This window comes from Ptychodera flava, chromosome 10 (genome assembly GCF_041260155.1).
Source record: "Ptychodera flava strain L36383 chromosome 10, AS_Pfla_20210202, whole genome shotgun sequence".
Classification (NCBI taxonomy): domain Eukaryota; kingdom Metazoa; phylum Hemichordata; class Enteropneusta; family Ptychoderidae; genus Ptychodera; species Ptychodera flava.
The window spans coordinates 37,129,040-37,150,462 of record NC_091937.1 but is presented as its reverse complement, the minus strand read 5'-3'; the positions used below and the strand labels follow the sequence as shown (position 1 = coordinate 37,150,462).

The following is a 21,423-nucleotide window of genomic DNA, read 5'->3' as shown; positions in this document are numbered from 1 at the left end:
AACCAAATAACCTTTTTCATGTGTAGGAAGAATTTGTTCAGGTGATTTTGTATATTTTCTGTTACTGTTTGTACCGGTAAAATGTTCATCTTCCTGCTGTAAAAGGAAAGAAAGATGGCCTAATGGAATGACATGCCTGGTTGTCATGGCAACAGTCGTCTTCCGGAAATGATACCAAACAGTTTTTGCTTTCGGTGTAGTTTCGTTATCAATCAGTTGGCTATTCATCAGGCCTGGCTATTCATTCTTCGAAACGAAACAAAACTATCACCGAATACAATTTTCTTTATTTCCAGTTCATAAATTTCTGAACCTAGCAGCATTATCGTCTGCATCACAGGACATAAAATGTTTTAAAATGGCGTTAATATAACATGACTTCTTTCCTCGTGAACAGAAGGACGCGCAGTTGAAAAAGAAGTTTAAAGGATAGATCCTTAGAAATCATTGCCAGCAAGTCTACGCAATTATTTCCCTTCAGATCCGGACTGTCGAAAGTCCCTCTCGTACCTTCTGTGTCTAAAACACTGACTTAGCTACTGTGGCACTTGGCCATGTAATACGCTCTTCCCGACAATCGAAAGCCAAGGGATTGAATGCCGAAACTGTAGGCAGCAATGGCACAGTCGGCTGTCAACAATCTATCTCAGACCCCCGAAAGGAGATAAGAGCGTACAGAACTTACCGGAAAAGATAATAATTGCTTTGTACACACTGTTTATTTGGCACACACTTCTTTTATACTCCATCGTGTCCACTGCTAGGTGATACACTCTACACACCCTGTCGCCACAAATTCTCACAAATTTCTCTTTTACGTTCACCGGGTCAAGCAAGATGAATGCGGGTTTCAAGTTAGTCGTTTTCACCGTCGTCAAGGAAATTTACTCCTGGCGTTTTTTTGTGTTCGTTTAATATTCACCAGACACCTGGCATCGCGTAAGCCGTGAGTGGTTTGAGAAATGCTGCAGCACTTGTCAGAGGGAGAGACTTGCAACGGCGATTTGACTCCAGTTGCTACGCGACCTTGAAGTCGTGTAGATTTTCCAAGGGTTTGCGTACAATATCAACCAAAAATAACCTCCCGTGTAATCCTCAGCGCACTTGATTGGGAAATGATTGGCCTGATTCAATGTCGAAGACGAGCAGTGTTTGTTGATACCTTATCGATTTTCTGTTCCTAATTTCCCTTCATCCATATACTTAGGCTGGATAAATAAATCCCAAAGGGCAATAGAAAGACGTAAGTTTTCTAACGAACTGTTTACTTCCTACGAACACCATTACATCTCTCAACGGTCCTTGCATGTAAGGGAATCACAACTCCGTCATTCCTTTGTGATCAGCGCCTTCTCCACGTAACACAACACCATCAGCTGCATTCGTACGCAATGATTTACGCCCGACCCGTTGAAACGGGATTAGCACATCCGCTTCTGAAGAAAAGTTGTGTTTTTTGTACAAACATTATACAGGAAACAGCGATTACCTGTTTTCGGTACTTCAGCACCAACTCTGAGCTCCAATGAATACTGGCACTCGGAGGGGAAACCGCGCTATCAAGCTTTGAAAGTCATGCCGTATAGTTTCAGTTCACCTTTAGTCACAGATATCTCGTCACATACAATTGATATTTCTAGCTCTGGGCGAAAACAACCAATTGCATGTGATTCCAATAGATTGAAGCGACGCTAGATGGTAATACAGAGTCATGAACCCGTCGAAATTGACATCACTCGCTGCATGTCGTCAATGAAAATGATGAGACAACTGATAATGATCTCGGAGAGTATTGGAAGATGGCACGTCTAGAGGGAATAGTCGTTGTTGACAACACAGCGAGTTCTACAAATCAAATTTCATGGTCTGGCTGCTACTAGATGAGTTTCAACCGTTCTGGAGTGATTACTACGATGATATATCGGTATTCTGGCCGTATAGCCTACTCATCGAATTGACTTAATACGACATCAATCAACCAACGAGAGTCCCTGAGCTGCTAATGGCTTGCGACCAAAGAGCAAGCGTCTGAGGGCGCCCTCATCCAGCGAGTTCAACACACTTCAAACTCTTACAACATTGTACGTTACATTAGACTGAAAAGATCCATCGCACGAGGACGCTCCCTAAGTTCCCCTCCTCTCAGGGGCGAGCGTAGAGAGCGCCCTTGAGCGACGGACCTTTCAATCTAACGTTACATGAGCTATGTATGTATGTATGTATGTATGTATGTATGTATGTATGTATGTATGTATGTATGTATGTATGTATGTATGTATGTATGTATGTATGTATGTATGTATGTATGTATGTATGTAGTATGTATGTATGTATGTATGTATCTACATTTGTCAAAACCATTTTACATCTAATCGTTGTGTATATCTATCAACCAAAACACCCAATTCGGTACAGATTCGTGTTTTTGCCTTGGGATTCTCAAGTGCCTTTAAGTTTGTTTGATAACTGAAATGATATGATTTCAAGTTTAAAAAGATAAATACGCTATTTTTGCAGTTTTATCGCAAGTTGTATACAGCGCCCTCAGGCAAAATGAGTCACTTCGGATGTAATGTATATTTGCCTCTTCTGTAGGGTATTAAAGTTTACGATTGCCTTGGATGTAAATTTTGATTTTATTTCCAGTGTTTCTGACAAATCGCATTAAAAAAAACAACTCAATTATGGACATCATTACGTGAGGTGAATCGCAACATTTGTCTGTTGATCAAAGGATCGAAGTACATCTCGATTTCAGCATAAAGTTTAACCCGGACTCAAAATTATTTGTCAAGGAACACGGGCGATTTTGTTAAATGCTCCAAGGGCAGAACATGCATAGGAAATACTTTGTTCGCTACTCTACAACTATTATAACAAGAGTTATACATCTTAAGGTTAGAAGTATTTGTCACATGGTAAAGAGAAAAAAGTTGTCTTATTCAGTTCAGAGTCTTTTCCAATTAAGCTCACGGATTTTATTTCTTTATGAGAGAGAGAGAGAGAGAGAGAGAGAGAGGGAGAGAGAGAGAGAGAGAGAGAGAGAGAGAGAGAGAGAGAGAGAGAGAGAGAGAGAGAGAGAGAGAGAGAGAGAGGGAGTGAGTGAGTGAGGGGGGAGGGAGGGAGGGAGGGAGGGGGAGAGGGAGGGACAAATAAACTGTATTTTGGCATTTAAAATGGCTTTTTCATCGGCAATTCCCCTGAGTCGACCCCAGCACCAATGAAGCCTGCTGCCACCTTGTTATGCACTGCGGATACTGAGACTCGCTAATGCAAAGATGTATATGACCAATTTATTTTAATTTTCCTTGACTTATAGTTGACCCGTGCTTTGCGCCATAAACAATCTCCTTACTCCTTGCCAGAAAAGTTTGCTGAGAGACATTCATTCGTTTTTCCGTTAGCCATTTCACTTACATGTATTATGCCCCAAAAGAGTTATTTCTGGCAATGACTTCTTTCAAAAAATGGGGCGACAACGAGCACTTTTTCTTTTTTCCCTGTCTTTAGGATAATATATCATTTTCTCAAGTTGCATGAGTGGTGGGACAATGTGTCTCGTATACATACGTTTAATAACCAACTACATGGAAACCACTGTTTCTAGTTTTAGTTAAAGTACGGAGATTATCCGACTAACTTCCAAACAAAATAGGGTACAAACGGTATGTTTCATCTCAAAAAATCACGCGATCTCTATATTGAATTTGTTTTGGATATTTCATGCGTATCACAGAGATAAACGTCATCTAACTACGAGTAAGTTGAACAAACATCACGTCGCATGAATGAGACAGTAACAGGAATTATGTATTGTTTGTAGCTATGTTGTAACTCCGTTCTGTCTCAAGCATCAAGATTCGTTTTACGACTTACTTGACTTACACACTCACTAACTTAAGCTTATAGTATGAGTTGGTAACAATCCGACTACAGACGGCTTTAGCATACAAAGAAGGCCTCACATCACCAGGAAGATACTAAAGCCAATGAGAGCTAAATACCTCCGCTATGCATTCTTCCCGACAGTGGCACAAAACCAAGCCAAAATGTTCCATGTTTCTCGGTCCTAATCAGTGATTCCATATTTGTCGATTAATTTCCGACGAGATACCGAAACAACTTTTAGCATTAGCGGCCAGTTTATATATCGGTGGATTCTGTCAATTATTTCTCTGAGCCCAAACTTTGCAAGACGGTTTAAAGTTCTTATAGAGAAAGTTTGCGTCTAAAACTTTCTGTTGTTAGGCGCGTACATAAAAGCTTACAACATTTCTCTCTCTCTCTCTCTCTCTCTCTCTCTCTCTCTCTCTCTCTCTCTCTCTCTCTCTCTCTCTCTCTCTCTCTCTTGGCTGAAGTGTACACTCACTTAAACTACTCGAAGGCAAGCGGAGAATACGGAACGAACGTACTCATAACAAATAATATGACGAACGAAAAGATGTTAGTTTCGCCCAAACCTAAGCTTATTATTATCAATGTTGATTTTTCAAGTGCTTACAGGGAATAGGGGAAAACAGATTAAAATCTTTGCAACTTTCAATGTATTCGCTTCCTTCAATATTTCGGATGTAGCTAGGTTATGAATTGGTAAGCAAAATGAATGTTTTTTATACATTTAATATTTATTTTTTTAACCAATTCTCGAAATAAACCTTGAATAAACAAACAAATAAATGAACAAATATCAGAAAGTGACACTTTTGAATGCCTTCTGTTTGCGAACCATCATTTTGTAATATCGACAGGCTAAACAGAGACTTCCTTTTTCAAGTCCTTGACAAATTCAACTTTGGCACTGACTTCATCAAATGGATAAAAATTCTTTATAACAATACTACATGCAAAATTAAGTGCAATGGCTTTCTTTCTCGCAGTATTCAACTTCATAAGGGTGTGAGACAAGGGTGCCCCTTATCACCATTACTGTACATAATGGCAGCAGAAGTGCTAACCGAAAATATTCGTAAAGATGACAGCATATCAGGATTTAAATTGCCAGACAAACAAGAGGAAAAAATTAAGAGTTATGCGGATGATACGACTCTATACTTGATAAATGTAGGAAGCATTACACAGTCGTTGAAAATGTTTAACAAATATGAAAATGCAACAGGTGCAAAACTGAACAATAAGAAATCCAAAGGCTTATGGGCTGGAAGTTTTAAAATTCGTACTGATTCAGTGGAAGGGATCGATTTTTCAAACAAGGTTTTACAGATCTTGGGAGTTGGATTTGGAAACAGTAACACATCTAGAGAAAACTGGAAAACAGTGATGGAGAAATTTACAAACTGCCTAAAGATCTGGAATACCAGAAATCTGGCAGGGCAATAGTAGCTAATATGCTGGCTGCATCAAAATTATGGTACCTGGCATCATTTGATCACGTACCTAAGGAAATTATTAATGAAGAAAATAGTAAATTATGGAATTTTATTTGGAGAGGCAAAACGAGAAGTTGTAAAAAGGGGCATTTTCATTCAAAGATATGATGACTGTGGCAAAAAAAGTCGTCGACATTGAAGAAAAAATTAATGCACTCCAATTAAAGTGGCTTATGAAATTATTTGAGAAAAATCCAAATAAAATAACTCCTAAATGGGCCAGCTTATCAAAGTATTTCATAGCGAATTTTGACAGTAAACTGAATAGTGATTATCACTATCTCCATCTCAATTTCAAAGTCAACAACAAACGAACCCCAACGGTGTATGGGAATATGTTAAATACCTGGAAGTCACTTAGACTTACAAGAGTGAATTTACCAACATCAAAACAGAATCTTCTTAATGAAGTTCTGTGGTATAATGACAATGTTAAGAGTGAAGGAAGTGTCCTGTTTTATGGAAAATGGTCAAAGAGTAGAATTTTAAGGCTTAAGGACATCTGGAATGATAATAGGAATGACTGGCTTCAACAATGGGAAATAATTGCAAAAGTTAGAGGAGGTAGAAATAGACATGTGCAAGAGGAAATTAAGACAGAGTATGAAACACTCCTCAATGCTATTCCAGATTCCTGGAAACAAATCATCACTTCTAACATCCAAAATGAAGAAATCTATGATATTTTAGACTTAGAGAATTATGGTCTGACAAAAAGTGATGTCAAAACCAAGCCACTTTATTGGAAATTAGTTGATAAGAAATGGCATGCAGTCAAAGGTCAGATTGGTCAAAAATGGGCTGAGAATCTAAGTCTCACTGACAGTTACAAAGCTACTTTATTCAGTCGTCTTAATTCAACAGGCATTGTTAGCAATTCAGTAAATGATTTAAATTGGAAGATTTTCCATAGAGGCCTAGTCACAGGAAGCTTGGCCAAATGTATTTCTTTCTTTGTCAGAAAACACAACATTGATAAAAATATCAATATCAAAAGATTAGCAATCGCAGGAATCGAAAATGATAATAATGCAACATCTGACATTATTTATTGTATTACTTCCTTTGTAAAATACACAGTTTGGAATATTCGAAATTCAGTTACTCTTGATGGGATTAAAGTTTCCCTTCAATCCTATGTTATGCAATTAAAATGTTATCTTTCCTCATGGATGAATACAGTATATTTCACCTATAAAATGACGAACAAAGCTGAGAATTGTATCACAAAGTTTTCAAGCCTTGTAAGACTTGAAGGAGAAGAATGCATCCTGAATGCATTCATATGATGATCTTTGTAATTAAACAGCTATTTTTTTGTTTTGTTTTTCAGACAAGTTGCATTGTAGTTTTAACGCATTCATAGTTATGTAGATTTGTTTTATTTGCGACTATGTTGAAATAAATTTATCTTTTTCAAAAAAAAGCAGGCGAGGGGCTGAGGGAGTCTAAACATACATGTACTTTTACACAAGATCAGGCCAGAGAGCAACACACAGAAGACTAGGAGACTTAACAGTTACCATGGATTTTTGAATTCTGGCATATGAGAATAATCAAATATTAGAGAAAAAAGATTGGTCGCCATGCTTGATCTTATCACCGTCCCTCCACCCATATACCGGGTATGAACATACATATCTCAAGCATACATATTGCTGTTCTTTACTATTGTTGTTGTTTTAATTCATAGCTTCACTAAATGCTTCAGTACATATCAACAAAATTTAGTAGCCCCCTTCTTGTTCTCCACTTTTGAGCAACCCCCCTTGTAGCTTTCGATTTTTTGAGTGACCCCCCCCCTCAGATTCCTCCGACCCCCCCAGGGCATAAATAATGACGGCTCCCTAAGTTGACAAGCTGAATATTGTGTTACTTAACATACTTCGGGAGAAAACAAGAAAGTTTTATGGAAATTAAAAACAAACATAGTAAAAAGACTAATCAAAAGTTACAGTTACGCAGTTACTGGTCCCTTTGAACAAGTTTTATAAATTCCTTTTACTCTGGACTTGAGTTTAAGTTGTACCTTTGAGCACTACCTTGAGTCACCATTTCTCTATTATTTATGCAAGAAGTCTTACTACCTAAAACTAAGATATTTTTGTATAAAAGTCGAGAAGCCTTTTCACAAACTCTTTATTCCGAAACAAGCAAAAGATTCTCGAACATTCTTGATAAACTACTAAAAACTTTCCCTCTTCTTGACCTTTGAGGGCGTGTTTACCATTCATGACCGGAAGCAGCAACACAACAGTTATGTTCGTTGAATTTTATTGGTCAACAACAACAACAACAACAACAACAACAACAACAACAACAAAAACAACAACAACACAACTAATAAACATAAACAACAATACAAACAACAACAAACAGATGTCTGGGTAACCTGTGGACAGAGCTGTGTATCGCGTGTACCATGGTCCTGATGGTCGGAGACTTGCTGGTAACACTGAGTCTTTCCATGCAGAGATACCATAACACCACCGATTGTGTACATATCTCGTTGATGACCGATAGTGCATCGTCCGCTCGCACGGGTCCGTTACTTCCCATCTCGGGAAGCATCCAGCTGCCCGGACAAGAGACCTTGGCAAGCGAAGATGATATTTTTAATGGTATAGGTCTATATCAAATGGGCAGTAGCTGTAATAACTTTCGATGAGTTTTGTTCACTGTTTTTGTTTTCTGTATCTTACAATGTTATTTCTTGTTCTACTCCCGAAAAGGATGTTGAAGCACCTGTTACAGTGTATTTAACTTTACAGCGTTTATATGTTGAGATGCATTCTAACTTACATATCTAGTTTAAATTTGAATTCCAGTCTTGATCAGAGCATTTTTTACATCCATGATCAGAACTTTTCGATGATATTATTGCACTTGCGTATACAGACTAAGTTGACAAGCTGAGTATTGTGTATCTCAACATACTTCGGGAGAAAAACAAGAAAGTGTAATGGACATAAAAACAAACATAGAAAAAAGAATAATCAAAAGTTACAGTTACTTTCATGCAGTTTCTGGTCCCTTTGAAAAAGTTTTATAAATTCCTTTTACTCTGGACTGGAGTTTAAGTTGTACCTTTGAGCACTACTTGAGTCACCATTTCTCTATTATTTATGCAAGAAGTCTTACTACCTAAAACTAATGTATTTTTGTATAAAAGTCGAGAAGCCTTTTCACGAAACTATTTATTCCGAAACAAGTAAAAGATTCTCAAACATTCTGGATAAACTACTAAAAACTTTCCCTCTTCTTGACCTTTGAGGGCGCATGCACGACCGGAAGCAGACTATCAATCTCTGGACTCGTACATTAATATACAGGGGTGGCTCCATATCACCAAGCTTCGTTCGGTGCCAGATTTTTGGTGAAATTCTCTCTAAGTGTTTAGTTTGCCATTTGTGCTGTCTTTGAAAACAATTTATTTACTTATTAATTGCTTATTGAAGCCATTGACAAGAGGCAAACCGACGGTTTCGCGTCAATAATTTCACCCCTCATTGCTCATGAATATTTGGAAGAACTTTGTAAATGTGTACAGTTAGCTGGTTAGACAGTACTACTTTGGAGTCTCAACACAGAACAGCTAAAGCTCAGTCCTCAGAAAGTTCCAGCAGCTGTCGCTCTGGTGGACAGCAGTCGACAAGTATAAGGTTGAATCTCGACTACTAAGCCTTGAGAAGATGTCCACATCGCGATTTCAAGTTTCAAAGGCCAGTGAAGATGCAATCGCTGAGGTGGATGATCCCTCGGAACCTGTGGTTTCGCACCCACCGCCGCCTGAATATGATGTCGCAGCGCGAGGAGCCGACGACCCGGATGGCGGAGACCCAGGTCCGGAGGCACCGCTGGTTGAGATGGGTTCAGACGACGAAGAGCCATCCAGTAGTATTCAAACAGGTGTGTATTAACCGTGTGACCTGTCACTTTATCGATAGCAAGTTCTCATGATAACATTGATAACATGTTGTTTCAAAACTTTATCGATCTTGAAAGACAGAATCCCACTACGGTGATGAACATCCATGTTTCCATAAAAATCTTCGCGACCTCGGCCGACCTATGAACATGGATTGTCACCGTCTGCACGTCTGCCCTTTCAGAACGTAAACAAGGCCGGGGGCAGTTATTGTTTACCGTAAAGTATACTGTTACAAAAGTTCACAGTAAACAAAAAAAAAAGTTTCTTTCACAGTGTTTATAATCACCTTTGTTCATCAGAACTTGACAAGGTGTTTCAGTGTTTAAAGAGAAAACATAAACAAATGCATGAAATTAAATATGTGGTGGTAAACACGTGACAATGGGTACAAAATTTTAGGGATAATTTTATAGGGTTAGGTCAATGGAATTTTCAAGTATATGTACAACTTTAAAATCGTGAAAGGAGTATTCGCCATTCAACAGATTTTAACGGGCTCATTAAACCTTACAGTTCTGCAGTTGAAATCAAATCACGCATGTATCAAGACAGTCTCAGCCATACATCTGTAGCATATATACTAAGAGTTTTGATTTCTAGCAACGTTATATGGTCCTTTTGCTTGCACATAAAGATTATCTATTTGTGAAATAATCTTCTATGCGAACATATACAACGTGTGGTTCTGGTGATCTAGTCACAATTTGCATTGCTTGATTGAAGATTCACTTCTGCTGCTAATTTCCAGCTCAGTCAAGAGTGTGAACAACACAAAGTTGAGTGAAGTGGTTAAAAAGGAGCAGCATATTTCTACATTCATCAACATGCTCTCAAATTGTAAAAAATGTTCTCTGTCGTTTAAACTTTTTTAACCACCCTAATAAAATATTTTGCTACCATTTCTTCATTTTTTGCTCACGTGTTGACACACGTGGGCATATGTCGCAGCGATGTCTGTCTGTCTGTCTGTCTGTCTGTCTGTCTGTCTGTGTACTCAATATCTCAAAAACGGCTCATCAGATCAGAATCAAATCTGGTACATAGATTTAGTTTGCAAATGGCAAGAACTGATTAGTTTTTGGTGGGTGTGGCTTGCTTACTTTTTGCTCATTTGCATAATTAATGATTTTAGAAAAAACTGATATATATTGACAAAGACCACACACAATTTGATGAGATTCAGTACAAATGTTGATCACACCAATATATATCAGCTTTGAAAGATATTAAGGGGTGACGTGAAAGATAATTACTAATTTGCATGTTAATGAAATTTCCTAATTAGGAGTATATATCTGAATTCACTCTATCAAAATTGACGAAACTTGGTATGCATATTGAAGATAGTATCATTTAACCTTATTGAAAGTCAGTAAGCATTTTTACTACATCCAAATCCCAATTTGCATATTTAATGAATTTTTGAAATTAAGGATATATATTTGAAGTTACATGACCAAAATTGATGAAACTTGCTATGTATGTGCATTGAAGATACTATGATAAAACATTATTAAATGTAATTTAGCATTTTTACATCAGCCAATTCCTAATTTGCATATTTTATGAACTTTCCTAATTAGGGGTATTTATCTGATTTGACGTGACCAAAGTTGATGAAACTGGCTATGCACATTAAAGATACTATGATAGAACATTATTGAAAGTCACTAAGCATTTAAACTTCAGCCAATTCCTTAATATTTTGCATATTTAATGAACTTTCATAATCAGGGATATTTATCTGTATTGACTAAACCAAAGTTGACAAAACTTGCTATGTACATTAAAGATGCTACGATACGACATTATTGAAAGTCATTAAGCATTTTTACTTCATCCAGCTCCTAATTTGCATTTTGAAATTAGGGATATATATTTGAATTTACATAACCAAAATTGATGAAACTTGCTATGTACGTTAAAGATACTATTATGTAGGCTAACATTATTGAAAAGCATTAAGCATTTTTGCTTCAGCCAATTCCTAATGTATGTATTTAATTAACTTTCCTAATTAGGGATATATACTTGGATTTATTTGATCAAAGTTGGCATAACATGCTATGTACATTGATGATTATACCTGGTTATACCAATATTGGAATCATTTCGCACTTAAGTTTTCATGTCAGCTAATTTATAGTTTGCATATCTAATGAGCTTTCAAAGTTTGGAATATATAGTTTGAAGGACTTGACCAAAGGCAATTAATTACACTTGCTATATAAAGTGGTGATACAATGATAGCAGTCAAAGAAATCAATTATTTTTATTTCAGTTAATTACATATTTGAATACTTAATGACCTATAGAGTTAATCTGTGGTGAATATTGTTTATTATGTTCATCATAATTATTTCAATGAAGTTGCAAACATGTGGCAAAGGTTCAAATTTACACATAACTGCAATATATAATGAACATGTGAGCATTTACAGTTCATATCTGGTTCAATACAGTGATTCTGTTAATCCAAGCCCTTTATATAGATTGAGATTGTTGTCATTGATAAATCTGAACTTGATAGAACAATGACTTTTGTAATATCCATAAAAACAAAAGATAACAATGATGATATTGTAAACATATAACTAACTCGAATTTACCACTATACTGCCCTATCAATGGCACTGGTAATAATAATAATATTTTATTGCTTGCTTGTAAATATAGTATTTACATCACAATGGCAATAAAGTGTAATATAAGAATAAGTTCAAACTTTAAAAAGTAGTAGTATACAGTATAATAATAATAGCTAACAATGAATATAACTAGGTATTTCTTTGTTTATATGAAGTAAAAATATAATTCTGCAAATTATTCATTAAAAGTTTTTTCTTTGAACTTTGTATTTCTGACAGACTAATAAAAAGTGCATTTCATCTTCAAATTGTTAGTGTGCATTGATTGGAGTATGTTTCAGTAATTGGGGTTTTTGGAACAGTGTGTCTCCCTTTTTCAGTTGCTAGATCATTATGGCTTATGCAAAGTTTGGTGAGTAATTTACTTTTCTCACCTTGTAACTGTGTTAAGTGGGATTCTAATCTTAATTGATGTTTATTTTGGTGTACATTCTTAGTTTACTATTTTCATCAGTGATCATTTTTTTCCCAAAAGACCGTATATTTGTTTGTTAAAGTTGTGTTCATTAATCCAGCTATAACTTTTTGGTGTTTAAGTGATGGAGCTTTATCGAAGAGAAAGTTCATTCCATTTTATTTAATTAATTTGGTAATTGAATTGCATGGATACCACCCACCTACTGAGTCCACCCTATCACTGTGAGACTTCAGAGAGAAATACTGCAGCCCTCTCTCCTACCAGGCACACATCATTCATGAACTGCTGAAGTGTAGACCATTATAGAAACTCAAATCTGCATACACAATCCTCTGATAGCCAAACAGATTTATAAAGCATTAGACCATGATATTTATGTTGTTGTGGGTAATCATTAACTTCATTTGACAAGTCTTCTATTCACATCAAAACATTATGATTTGTTTAAGTCATTTATCATATGAATTTCAAGTTCAGTATGATTTTAAATGGTGAAGGTCAATTAATTCAGTTATTTCATTTCATTTATGTATTTTTTTTATGTTTAAGCAAAATTTATTTATTATTTGTTGAAAAATTTATTTATTTATTTATTTATTATATGGCTTAAGACACTGAGGAAAAAGCATAAGTATGAGATGATTCAGATATATATATGTTTAGATGTCTAAGTTGGAGATGTACAGTAAGTTAGCATACTTGTTTATTGTTTACTAATTATTTGATACCTGAAATTTCACATATGAAATAATATCACTCAATTTATACAAGAACTCAGAATATGTTTATAATTAGAGCTGAGCCACATTTATTTAAGTCACAGCGCCCAATTTTATTATCATACTGATTTCATCAACAGGATTAATTACTAAATTTGTAGAGCGTCAGCATGCTGTACTACTACACAGTACTCAATATTACTGTCATTTATCTTGGTTTAGATAGTTTCAGTTTTAAAAATACCTGATGATAATTTTTTATTTAAGAAAAACTCATGGTACGAATCTGTAAATCGCTTGAACAATAATGATTTGCAAAAATTATGAAAAATTGCGGCAAACAGCCACTACGTTTTCTTCTGTTTATATTTCTTAGTATGGCAAATAGGCTGACCCTTGACATCACAGTTCCTTTGTTGTTCATGTTTCATAGTATCAAAAAAGATTACAAAAGTATCTAATAAGCCTGAAATAACAAACAACGTCAATGCATGAGATCAGAGAATGTTATTAATTATGAAATGATAACATGTTAGCATGACATACTGTGAGATGATTTGTGAAGTATGAAATCAAATTTCACTAGAAATTATGCAACTCTTCAGCTGATATGGCAAAGGAAGTCTGAAGCCTTTCCTGAAAGTAAACCTTGGGTGGAGTATGCAATTTACAACTGTGGTATACCCAGCTTTTTTTCATAGAATATCATGCAATGATATTTTTATATGATTTCATTACATGCTATGGTAACACTGTAACCTATTGCGATATCAGTCTGAAGTTACCATGCAAGTATAGGGAAACAGTAGACTGTGTTGAGTGTTCCTTACAGTGAGAATTGATGTTCGTTCTTTTGCTGTCAACCTTCAGAAAGGTTACAAAACAGCTTGTAACATCCGAGAAAAGTACAATCTTTCAAACAGACATATTTATTAACCTCTGTATCAAATTATGAAAGTGAAAAATTAAATTACTAGTGCTGTCCATTGAAAATTTTCCAAAACTAATGTGGCAGGACCCATCAGTTGACTTATAAAAATCAAATCAGTTGATCTAAAAGCCACTTTCACCGATTTAATTTGATTGACGCAGACAATCATGTTGTGTAATTATTGTAATGTATGCTTTCAAACGATTTAATGTTTAACAAGTGTACAATTTCCTCCTGTACAAGGTGGAAAGTAAAGATATCACCATCGTTCTTACCTAGTTTGAATTTTTTCCAGGAGCAAATGATGTACCAGTTGTTGTTGTAAGTGATGACAATGTCAAACTTCAGGTTGATGAGAGTCAGTCATCACATGGACCAGTTCACCAATCAGATACGCACAAGAATTTACTTTTATATGAGGTAAAAAAACCACATATTCTATCCTTGTTTGCAGGGTATCATAGAAACAAGATCCATAATGCTCTCAGAGTTGGCATTAAGAGTAGTTTTCATATCAAACACACATCCACACCACTATATGTGTATATAGCTTAGCAACCAAATCCAGCCTCAGTTACAATCTATCCTGTGGCATGATTTGATCAAAAGATATCTCCATGTTGAGTGATAGGAGTGCAACAAAAATTCTGTCAAAGATGTGTTTTCATAGGGCTACAAGCAGCAGCTACAGTTCGCTAGTTTGTCAACTAATATAAATTTATGATCTGAATTACTGAGCAAACAGATATAGCCAGCCAGGGAAACAGATTATCTCAACATCATTCATAAATCAAATGGATCACTTGTATGTGTATTGTACATATAGTAAAGCACAGGCCATGATATACAGTAGTTAATAGATGAATCTTGTATTGATGTACATAATCTAAAGTATATTCTACATGTTTAAAAATGATATGTTAGGATAGAGTACACTGTTGTAAATTATACTTGCACAAATTGACAATCAATGTTTAGATAGAATAATCAGTTTCGTTATTTTGAAGTCAAGGGGAGGAATTTGTTAGGAATAAAGTTACATCTTCTTTGCAATAAATGTGATAAATGGAATATTTCAAGTGCATTAGAAATACCAGATCTGTCTCATTCTTTCCTAGGATGACATGAAACACATGCAACCTCTGTCAACGTTTCTCAGAGCTTTCAAAGTACCTGGCAGTGAAGATACAGGGCAGGATGATAAAGGCCCTAAGGTGAGTCTGCACACGCAGTAAGTTATCCTACTTCCGGATGATTAAATTTTTGGCAAGAAGTCTCTCAGGACTTTGGAATTTGAAGGAAAGACAGTGAAATTATCATTACCCAGGGACTTGATTTTTGCTGTGGAATCACCCAATAGGATCAGAGATCAAAAAGTTACGTTTGTAATTTCAGAAATGAAAGATGATTGTAAGGTTACCTGTGGGATTTTGAAAGGGGTTTATTTCCCATTATCTCTGAAGAGGAGACAATATTCTCAGAGCATATACCTTGGTTTCCATTTTAGAGGACATGAGTCAAACTAAGGCTCTGTATACCTGAGTTGCCTGTGCGCTGTGCTAATTAAAAAAACACACCAAAAGTCCTTCCTCAGTGCATATTTCTGTAACCTGCTCACCTTAATTGCCTGTGAACAGGTCCAAACTTACAATTGATAACAATAGGTTTGGGCCAAACCATGGTGGTGAAGGGTTAATTAGAATGCTTGAAATTTTTGCCAATTAATTCTAGTTTCAAAATGAGTACAGTAACTGTATTTTCCATTTATCTTTCCTGGCAGAAAGCGAAACTTGGAACGGTCCTCGGGGTGTATCTACCAACTATACAACACATCTTTGGAGTGCTGATGTTTCTCCGTTTGTTCTGGATCGTAGGGACTGCAGGTGTTCTGCAAGCATTTGGATTAGTGGCTATTTGCTGTCTTACGGTAAGTGTATTGCCATCCCCTGCAGTCTAGTGAGCTAGTACATTACTCATGAAAGAACCCAACCGTACCACTCCGCAGTCATATGGCAGAACACCTAAGGATAAGCAGAGAGTTGAAATGAGGTTAAGTGTATCGGCAAGTCAGATAAAGAAGTATGTTTCAGATAAACTCAGCTGCACACTCAACTCTTCTGAACAAATTGTGTAACAAACTTATGAGTCAGAAATTTGGTTCAATAGGTAACGTGCAAGTTTTATGTTAGCATGAATAATCCCGTCTAGATTTAAACAACTGTGCATCAGTCAATAGCATTTTAACTTTTTTCTCCTGAATATCTGTAACCTTGGTGATGTCAATGACACAGAAAGCTATATATTTTGTATTCCTAACCTCTATTCAATTTGCTTCACATACATGTAAATAATATTAATTCAGGTATGTGTGTGCTCCTCATAAATAAGCCGTTACAGTTTACAGGGCAGCAAAAATTTTTTAATTTTCATATTGTTCAATTATTCTTTGAAATCACTCTTAAATCAAAAGTCATAAATTTACCCCATCTTGACCGCACATTATTTATAGAGGATAGAAATATGTTCAATGTTACAAAACAGGAGAAATTCATGTGTGCATGTATGTATACAAGCCTATCTGCCTTACAGTAAATGGCAAAATTCTTGAAATCTACATGTATGAGTCAATTTGGAAATTTGTGGACATTTCCTTGTGTTGGCTTTATCAGTACCATTATATGTAATATGTAAATTTTTCCTGCGTCAAAGAAAACCTTGATTCAGTCGTGCATCAATTCACTTTAAAAGGACACATTTACTCTTAAAGTAAAATATGAGATGTCATTCTAACATTTTCATATTGTTATACTCTGGTTTATCTGCAATTTGTAACCAAAAAGATTTCGTGATTCAAATTATTTGATCCAAGTTGATTAAATGCATTATACATGTCTAATAATAGGAAGATAAATGTGTGCTTATTCAAAATACATTAAAAAACAGTTGAAGTTGTTGCTGGTTGCATGACTTTTCCAAAGTTCATTGACTTTGATGATCTACTCCAGATCCTTCCAAGACATCTGAGAGTAGGAAAGGTCTTGGATTGCTCATCAGTTACTGTCATTACATCGGACTTTGCACATCCATTGGGAAATCATCAACCCAACCCTCATGGTTAGGAAATCTCCTGCAAAGGCATTGCAGCCATCAATGAATGAATAGCAATTGACAGCATCAGCCAGTGTAAAATGCCATCATGCACTTGATTTCTCCCAGAGAAAATTAGATCAAATGAAAATATCCCACTACTAGCTACTAGCCTGTCCAGGCAAGCATTATCTGTTCTCTTATAAAGAAATGCAGCATCAGGCTTCTGGCTATATCTGATTTTTGGGGTCAAAGGTGACAGGAGTTATCACAGGTGTGGATTACATCTATCTCCTTGCTTATCAGTCGCCAAATAATGTCGGCTCTATGTCTGCTTGTGTATTACGTCCATTTAGTTAGGATCATGCACATGTGTATTAAAATCTAAATTTTCCAAATTTGAAAACAATGTATACATATATATTCACTGCAGTTTTGCTCAGTAGTGGACTCTTTTAATGTGAAGATTTGCACACACAAAGTCTTGCCATAGATTTCTAACATGTGTATGGTCACACTTACATGTAGATTATAATTGTATGACACTAGGAGTATTATAACACTAGAATTCATTGCAATTCACTACTTTAGGCAGTTTTAATGCATGAAATTGATGAGGTTTCACTTTAAAAGCTTTAAAAGTATTTATCTGAAGTGATAACCTCAACTGGAATGTCTGACTGTGTCTCTGTATTGTGAACTTGTAAGTCTGATATGTGGATAGCCAACCATACCGGTACATGTAGATGCATCTGGACAATTGGTTAACTGGCTTACAAAAAGCTTTACCATGTAATGTGTACTGTATCAAATAAATTGCAGTGCGTTATCATTCCAAGCGTGTTCTAATGTACAGAAATGAGATGTTGGCTTAAATTCATAAGTATGTGAAGTCCATCAAATGTACTAACTACAGTGTACCTAAAAATACTATACAGATATGCTTCTAGGAAAAGTACACTTATCTTATTTTGTTGAGTCATAAACACTAGAAAACATGTATATTAATACAGTGCTCAAGTTAAAATTCCTGAAGGCTTTTTCCAAAGTGCACAGAGTACAGTTTTGTATTTACTGCTGAACCTATCTGAACTCTGTAAGTCAGTTTTGGAATTTTTAGACAATTCTTTGCCAATATAAAGTAATGTCGAATTCTCTTGCATCAAAGACAAAATTCTGAGTCAGTAGCTTATTATTTTGGCTCATATTGTACACCGATACAGTATACATGTATATGTAATATAATAATGATAAAATATTCTAGGAGAAGTTGTTAGAAATAGATTAATTAACGAGCTGTTTTCAGTAAGACATTGTACTGGTGTGCCAAGTAAGATTCACATGTACTGGCAAATATGTGTTCCCCTCCCCCCCAAAAAAAAACAACAAAACAAAAACAAAAACAAAAAGAAAACAAAACAAAACAAAAACCAAACAAAAACAAAAACAAAAACAAACAAAACCAAAATAGTGCCATAGAAAGTATGAATACCTTGACAGACTATTAAAACATATCACTAACATTAGGCCAAAGTAATTAAATTCTTTGTTTTGCGTCCCCACCCGCCTAGGTTTTTAAGGTTTTCATGAAAAACACACACTGTGTATTTGAATAGGAAATTTTAGGACATTACCGCTTAGCTTTTCTGAACTAAAATTTTGTTACAATTTTTTATTTGCTGCGATCAAATTACATTGTGTTAATTTTCTTGTGTGTGTTTTTCAGCCGCTTAGCCGCGTACCTTTTCCCATTTAGAGTGGACGCAAAACAAAGAATTTAATTACTTTGGCCTTATAAACCGGTCCTGATTTTAATGTATGGCTTTATCGATATCAGCATTACAGAATGAGAAGAACCACTACCCCATGTTATATCAACAGACTGCCAATTTAATACATGTATACCTTGAACATGCACAGAAAAACCTGTGTATTGTTGACAAATTGTAAGACTCTCAAAGAATTTATTTCAATCTAAGTGTCCTCAAGCCTCAGGGATTTAGTTTCTGAACATTACTGCCTTCCAGATACAATTCTGAGAAAAGTGGTTGTGTGTCAAAATTTTTGTGTGAGTGTCGGTGTATCTGGTAATTGTAGGAAGATGAGTAGTAGTAGTATTCAACTGTGTTAATAAGTGGCAGCAACCATCATTAAATGGCTGTAAAGCTCATTCTATAATGTTGGATACAAAGTAGCTTTCAATTAAAATCAGTTAACTTGTGGCGTATTGAACACAAACACACTCATGACTTAAAACAAAAAAATGAATAATTGAGGATAATAATAATGAATAATGTAATATCACATATTTTTTTCATTTTTGTATGGTACCTTTATTTCCAGTAAATAGTTTCCTTGTCATTATGCCATGTGTTATCAAATCCACTATTATTAACATGTATAACATTAAATTTATGAACATACAACTACAAATTAAATGTAGCTATATGGGTAAATAATCAGAAAGACTGTACTATGTCATACAAATTTACGTGTTTCTGACATTGTTTGTTTTTCTTCTTGTTTTTTCAGACATTTCTCACCTCAATATCTATGAGTGCTATTGCTACAAATGGAGTTGTTGAAAGTAAGTGACACATTTTCATGCTGGCTTAATTACTTAATTTTTTGTTTGTGTTTTTATTTGTGCGTATATTTGTATTTGAATGTTCATTAAACACTTAAGTTTTTTCTTTAAATTATAGTATACCTATTCCATGTAATGGAAATTTTTATTGTCTCCGCATACAGTATGGTATCCTTTCTATCTATAATACTTCCACTCTTAGGGAGTATTAGTACCTTTTTCTTACACAAAAACAATTTTTTTTCACTTCAAAACAATGAAGGCATGTTTTTCTGAATAAAAGTTTAAACGGTATACCAATTTTCCCTGTAAATGTTAGGAAAACAACATTTTTGGTTTTACAGGCAGTACAAACTTCAAATTAAAATACTAGTTACCAAATTTGATCTCAAGAGTCTATTTTAGAACTTATTTATCTATTTATTCAGAAATCCTAATGGGATTGAGTCTCATTTACAGGTTCCTCAAAAAACTCAGAAGAAATTTTAAAGAAAACACTTTATGTGTGGGTGCCGAGAAATCCTCTAATACTCTTATTTAAAAATGCTCCCATTTAACAATGTCATCATAAAATTCCTCATTAACACCACACCCACATTAATAGCTGTTTCGTGACTATGTGAAACTGCATTTAACAAACTCACCATTTCTCACAGGAGCCTTGTGTATGTCATATATCCAATAGTGTTATTTTAAGCTTCTTTGGAGAATACCGGTAAATTTGAAAAATGGTGAAAAATGTGTCTCAAAGTAAACCACAGCTTCTAATGAGTGTTCCTTCTATAAATTTGTGAGATAGAGTCCATCCCCTCTTTGCCACATGTATTTGCTAGACTGTATGTCGTACTCTAAGTCCCGATACAACAGTCGTAATTGTTACTTGAAGAGAGTAAGGTTTTGTTGTATTAATCTGTTAGGGCAATTCAAACTACTAGAGACGGGATTTTGTGGGTCTTCAGACATTGAGCTTGAATAAGATCATTGCAAATTGCAGGAAGATGTATGGCATCAGTGCTTTGTACTGGTATTCGATTTCAACCAAATACTACACTGCATCATCATTGCTAGTAGCATTTTGTTGGGCTTCATCTGGCTGTGATTCAATTATCCAGTTGTGTGTCATTTGGTGATTGTGATATTGTATCACTATCAAAGAAACTAGTCAGGCATTTGAGTTTAATGATGATTAATATGATTATAACTAGCTTATAATTCCAGTCTGATAATTTTTTGTAAACCAATAGTGAATTAAATATCATTTTCAATGCTTCATCAGTGTGCTAAGTCTACCGCAGATATTAATCTGCATATATGGTATATACAATGTATAGCCATCGTCTGACTCTATCATAGAGTGAACGTTTCTGCTCTCACATGATCTGATAATGTTGTACTATGACATACATAACAACGAGCACAGTTCTCCTGTTTTATTTTTGTTGTCGTAGTTTTCAATTAAAGTAAACCTTTCTACTTATGTTATCTACCATGGCGGTCCCTTCTGACCATTGATAACCCAGGCATTAAACCACAGCCTGTGTTGACAAGATTCATAATAAAAGTAAGCTTATTCTAGAAACAGCGCTAGCATTAGCATTAAATTTTCACAATGAGGAATTTACTATGAAGAATTTATTGTCGATATCTCATAATTCTTACAACACCAGCTAGACAAATGAACAAACATGAACATTTCCCACATAAATAATCTTGGA

The 21,423-nt window shown here is 35.3% G+C and overlaps 2 protein-coding genes across 5 annotated transcripts in view; one reads left to right on the top strand and one right to left on the bottom strand.

Annotated features, from left to right (window-relative positions):
- LOC139142699 (neuronal acetylcholine receptor subunit beta-4-like) overlaps positions 1–2,029 on the bottom strand; it is a 35,914-nt gene extending 33,885 nt beyond the window's left edge. The window contains exon 1 of the mRNA XM_070712762.1: positions 686–2,029. Within this exon, the coding sequence (XP_070568863.1) occupies positions 686–749 (64 nt within the window). The 5' untranslated portion in view covers positions 750–2,029. The remainder of the gene's footprint in view (positions 1–685) is intronic.
- A 6,921-nt stretch (positions 2,030–8,950) lies between these two features.
- The window catches only part of LOC139142688 (solute carrier family 12 member 4-like), a 63,156-nt gene continuing 50,683 nt past the window's right edge, over positions 8,951–21,423 (top strand). For all 4 annotated transcript variants that reach the window (XR_011554445.1, XR_011554446.1, XM_070712750.1 and 1 more), the window contains exons 1-5: positions 8,951–9,296; positions 14,330–14,454; positions 15,153–15,248; positions 15,815–15,961; positions 19,654–19,708. Coding sequence is in view for 2 of the 4 variants with exons in the window: in XM_070712750.1 (XP_070568851.1) it covers positions 9,080–9,296; positions 14,330–14,454; positions 15,153–15,248; positions 15,815–15,961; positions 19,654–19,708 (640 nt within the window). In the remaining 2 variants the exon portion in view is untranslated. The remainder of the gene's footprint in view (positions 9,297–14,329; positions 14,455–15,152; positions 15,249–15,814; positions 15,962–19,653; positions 19,709–21,423) is intronic.